Source organism: Chinchilla lanigera, unplaced genomic scaffold (genome assembly GCF_000276665.1).
Source record: "Chinchilla lanigera isolate Chin_1 unplaced genomic scaffold, ChiLan1.0 scaffold00108, whole genome shotgun sequence".
Classification (NCBI taxonomy): domain Eukaryota; kingdom Metazoa; phylum Chordata; class Mammalia; order Rodentia; family Chinchillidae; genus Chinchilla; species Chinchilla lanigera.
In genome coordinates this window covers 5,015,835-5,020,984 of record NW_004955509.1, presented here as the reverse complement: position 1 = coordinate 5,020,984, position 5,150 = coordinate 5,015,835, and the positions used below count along the sequence as shown (strand labels likewise).

Sequence of the window (5,150 nt, the reverse complement as noted above, 5' to 3'; positions counted from 1 at the left end):
TAGAGACCATACTCATAAGTGAAATAAATCAGACCTGCATTTTGTAAGCATCATATTGTCTCACTAGTATAAGACCTGAAAGAGTGAATAAAAACTAGGAGGTATGATAGATACTGTGAAACAAAAGGAAAATGCTCAAAAGTAAAGGGCAACTGGGGTGTGGGAAAAAAGGGAAAGGGAAATTATGTATGCATGTATATACAGGATAGCTAACATAATCGTGCTACTGTCTTCTATTGTTTTACTCAGAGGAACAGTTAATGATTACTTGTTTGATCAATCCTACATGTCTGTATTTGTTTCCCTGAGAAACCACTTGGAAGATATCAATAGGTAATACAACAACCATTGTTAATTTCCTACCACTTTGTAACTCTGTATTGTTTGCATTGTTCTTATGCTATTTTGTAAATGGATGTCTTTTTGTTAATGTTTTCCTTCTTTCATTTTTTAAAATTAAAAAAAAAAAATAACAACAAAAAAAAGGAAGGGCCGGGGATATACATCAGCCCCACAGTGCCTGCTTGGCAAGCACGAGGTTGTGAGTTTGATTCCTGGTACCAAAACAAAAACAGCCAGGAAGGCTTTGTGAGGCTGTAATCTCATCATTATAATAGATGAGTAGGACTTAGATAGAGGGACAAAAAGATAAACAACATGCATTAAACATGAGGTAGAATTCTTCCACAATTTATTGTTTCTTTTTTATTGCATTTTGCCATTGATTCTTCTTCATTGGGACATGACTGATATTTTACTTTTTCTCTATCTAACAGAAAACAGCATGCCAGGGATTGAACCCATACCACAGAGCTGACTTTTACTTCTAAATCTGTTATACATTTTTAAACTTATACACTCCTAGTGAGAGACACTGTAACGGTGAGAATGTATAAGTGACGGTAGCAAAGTATGAAATAAAAATTTCTACGATGCTATGGTTTGTGTCTGTGTGTCCCCCCAAAGCCTCATGCGGTCAAGGGGCAGGCTTTTAGAGTTTGATTATGGGTGTGAGAGCTACACCCACCCTGGGGTGGATAGTTTGCATATGTAAGCGAGAGGAAGAAGCTGCTGGCCGCCATTCCTCCCTTTTGTGCTTGTTGCTTTTGCTGTGTTCTGCCGTCATGAGCTGTAGCCCTCTGCCATGTGCCACTCTGCCTTGTAACTTGCCAAGTACAGACTGAAACCTCCACAAACTGTAAGTGAAATAAACCTTTCCTTCCTTAATTTTGGGTGTCAGGTATTTTGTCCCAGCAACAAGAGAAAAGTAACCAAGACATACGACTAGTTGTCTTCCAGAATGTCAAATCACTTGTTTCACTAATGCACTACCAGGAAGAGATAATGACTACAGAAACACAGAGATGGCTCATTTATTTCACAAATACTGCACACTTCCTCTGTATCTGCCTTTTTGATCAGCACTGCAGCAATTGTGACATGGGCCTTTCGTTTGAGAAGCTCCCTGTCCAGTCCAACTTCCTAATTTGTAGCTGACAAACTAAAATCTAGGCAGGTGATGGAACTGGGTCAGGATGATACAATGAGCAATACAGCCACAACTAATGCAGGCCTTCTCCATTCAGAGAGATGAAAGCAGTACATGGACTCAATCACTTCTTCACGAACTCACACAAACTAGGAGTACACAATTAGCCACACTGCTACCAAAGGGTACCATGTACTGAGTTTCTACATCAGATACATTGGCAGATATTGGGAAGATGTCCACATACTCTAACTAGTAAGAGAATAAATAACATCTTGTGAGAAAAGAACACATGCTTGTTTTCTATGAATGCAAACATGGCAAGAAGAAATCAGAAACTAACAAAAACAGTTATCTACAGACATAGGCAGAAATACAGCAGAAGGTACAGAGATGAGAGCAAGCTTTGTCTGAGAGGATCTCTTCATATCATTTTGGTTTCTGTTTTGCTTTGTTTTGGTTTTTGTTTTGTTTTGGTTTGGTTTTTCTGAGACATGGTCTCACTGTATAGCTGAGGCTGGCCCTGAATTCAATATGCAGCCCAGGCTAGCCTCAAACTTATGGCGATCCTACCTCAGCCTCCAGAGTAACGGGGTTACAGGTGTGCGCCGCCATGTCCAGTGGATTTTTAAATCATATAAAAACTTTACAATATTCGAAAACTAAAATTAAAACCAAGAGACTTCTGAAAATTTGAACAAAAGCATATGAATCTGTATAATAAACTTCACTTCTAAACATAATATTCTGATGATAGATCCTTAGTAGGATATATACAAAGAACAAAACTGCAAAAAAATTATAAAATTTACTTAGAAAGAATGGTAAAGGTATTTAGTAATTCTAAAATTGTCCTCTATATATCTTACAAAACAAGAATTTTTTCTGGTTATGCCATTATAGAATGATAGCAAAAAATTACAAAGGTTAAAATGTGTTTTGTCAAACATTACTGAAATACCAAGAGGGCCTCTGTTCATTCATTCAACTTTCTAAGTATTCATACTTTTGATCATTTCACTCAGACTGAAGATAGCTAAAATTAGGAACATGATAATCCATTAATTACAATGGGGAAAAGGCAGCTTTACAACAAATCTGATATAGTATTTTAACTGAGAGATCAAATTTATTATCAACAATAATGCAAAAACCGGGCATGGTGGTGCACGCCCATAATCCCAGCACTTGGAAGGCTGAGGCAGGAGGGCCGTTGTGTGTTCGAGACCAGCCTGGGCTACAAAGTGAGCTCAAGGCCAGCCTGAACTGCATAGCCAAGACCCTGTCTCAAAAAGACAAAACAAAACAGAAAAAACAATAATGGAATGATGGTATTATATGCCCCTGATATGATCAATAGGAAGGACACAACTTCATCTACATTGCAGATGTTCTGGTAACATTTATTTAAAGTAAGTAATTAGCCAGGCATGGTGGTGCACACCTATAATCCCAGCACTCTGAGAGGCTGAGGTAGGAGGATTACAAATTCATAAGCAGGAGCACAGCCTGGGTAACTTAGCAAGACTGTCTTAAAATTTTATAAAATAATAAAAAAGGGCTGGGGATGTAGCTCAGAGTGAAGGTGCTGGGTTTAATCCTCAGAAACGGGGGAAAACTTGTGGGACATTCAACAAAATAACATTATGATCCCTTTAAAGATTTCAATGTCATAAAAGACAAAAAGAAGCTATGAGGGAGAAAGAGTTACTATTCTACACTAAATAAGACCAGCCAGCCATGGTGGTGCTCGCCTGTAACACCAGCACTGAGGCTGAGGCAGGAGGATCGCCTTGAGTTTGAGGCCAGCATGGGCTACATAGCGAGACCCTGTCTCAAGAAATTATTAAGACTAAAAGAAATGTTTTACATTTTAAAAATTGCTATAAAAGACATGGGACTAGCTGGAGAAATTTCACTGTAGATGATATATTAAATGATATCATAGTAATGGTACTGGGATTAAGCAGATGAGTGTCCTTATTCTTAGGAAGTTACTGCTGAAGTTCAAGAAATTCACCAAAAAAATTTTCTGTGTCTATTTGAGAAGCAGGAAACAAATGTTGTAAGCATTAATCTGCAAAGAGTAAGGTAGCATAAATGTACAGCTTCGTGGCCACATACACTTCTCTTACTCTATTTTTTGGTACTAAGAATCGAACTCAGGATCTCGTACTTGCCAGGTAGGCACTGTGCCACTGAGCTATATCGCCAGCCCAGTTCTCTTACCCTTACACTATCACATAGTCATCTTCACACTTTTCTTTTCTTAAAAAGCACCCTTGAGGAATACAAAAACCTTTCTGACTCAGGAACTATATAAAAACAGGTATTATTTTCTTTAGGAGTAACATGAATGCTCTAAAATTAATCCTGGTGATACCTACATAATTCTGTAACTGTACTAAAAGGCAGCGAATTATATACTTTAAATGGATGAGTTGTATGGCATGTGAATTATATCCTTCATAAAGCAGTATTTATTAACAACTGGCAGTGAGTGGGCCATAGTTTGCTGACCCCTGATCTACCACTTAGTGGGAAAAGAGTAATTAACAAACTAAACCAAAAAAGAACAAATACCAAAGAGAATTTCCTATTCTCATTTTACAAGAACTAAATCAGGCTGTTTACTTGAAAAACATTGCCAATGATTGTAGCTAAGAAATTCTGACATAATCATTCATATCATTTTAAATTTCAATTAAACAAAGCAAGTTGATTACACTAGTTCTGAACCTTGTTACTGTACTGTACAATTATCAAAGAGCTAAAATTCTAAGTACTTCAGCAGGAATTAAAAGACAATACTTACTGTTGCAACCCCCTAGAACCAAATATTTCAGACTGAGTTAAAAATCCAAACTTTTTGAAAATCAAGACATGAAACTGTTTCCTAATGGTGTTTTTGTTCCTTACATGTAATTTTCTTCACAACTATGTTCTCTATTAGAACACATTCTCTGTCTAAAAACAACTGCGGGAGGCCCTTCCTCCTAGGAAGATATCAGAATACCAAGTCATTTTGAATTTTGGAAAATTCTTTAAATCACGAACAGTATGCCTGAAAACAAAATGTGGATACCTTTCTCACTGGTATCAAAAGCATCATCGTCAAGGTCATCATCGAAAATCTCTCGGCCATCTTCCACATAGCCAGTTCCATCTGCAGGAGCAAAATGTAATATTGGAATCAAATATCTGAAAGTAACCAATAATATTTTAGCCAAGACCAAAAAACACTGTTTTATACCCACTCAGATGTTCTGTTGGCCTACTCCATTTTTAAGTGTAGCAGAATCTTGTTCAAGCAGATGTCCGACAAGGCACACACAGCATGTACACAGCAGATATGGAGTCAAAACCAAAGGATATACAGTATACTATAATTAGCGAGAAACTAGGGAAATGATTTGGCCCATGATATCAAAAACCTTACAACAAAAGGTTGCTTTATTGCAGTTTTTCTCTACCAGAATAAAAAATAAGACTCAAGAATATCACAAGCCCAGAAAGCCATCCTAGTCTATGCAGAAAAACTGGTAATAAAGCTGAATGCAATTACAGAAGTAGAAACACATAGCCGGGCATGGTGGCGCACGCCTGTAATCCCAGCACTTGGGAAGCTGAGGCAGGAGGATCGTTGTGAGTTCGAGACCAG

General features: G+C 37.6%; 1 protein-coding gene across 2 annotated transcripts in view; it reads right to left on the bottom strand.

Moving 5' to 3' along the window:
• The window catches only part of Pola1 (polymerase (DNA directed), alpha 1, catalytic subunit), a 312,299-nt gene that overhangs the window by 298,699 nt on the left and 8,450 nt on the right, over positions 1–5,150 (bottom strand). For both annotated transcript variants that reach the window (XM_005407854.2, XM_013506296.1), the window contains exon 4: positions 4,575–4,655. In XM_005407854.2, the coding sequence (XP_005407911.1) occupies positions 4,575–4,655 (81 nt within the window). The remainder of the gene's footprint in view (positions 1–4,574; positions 4,656–5,150) is intronic.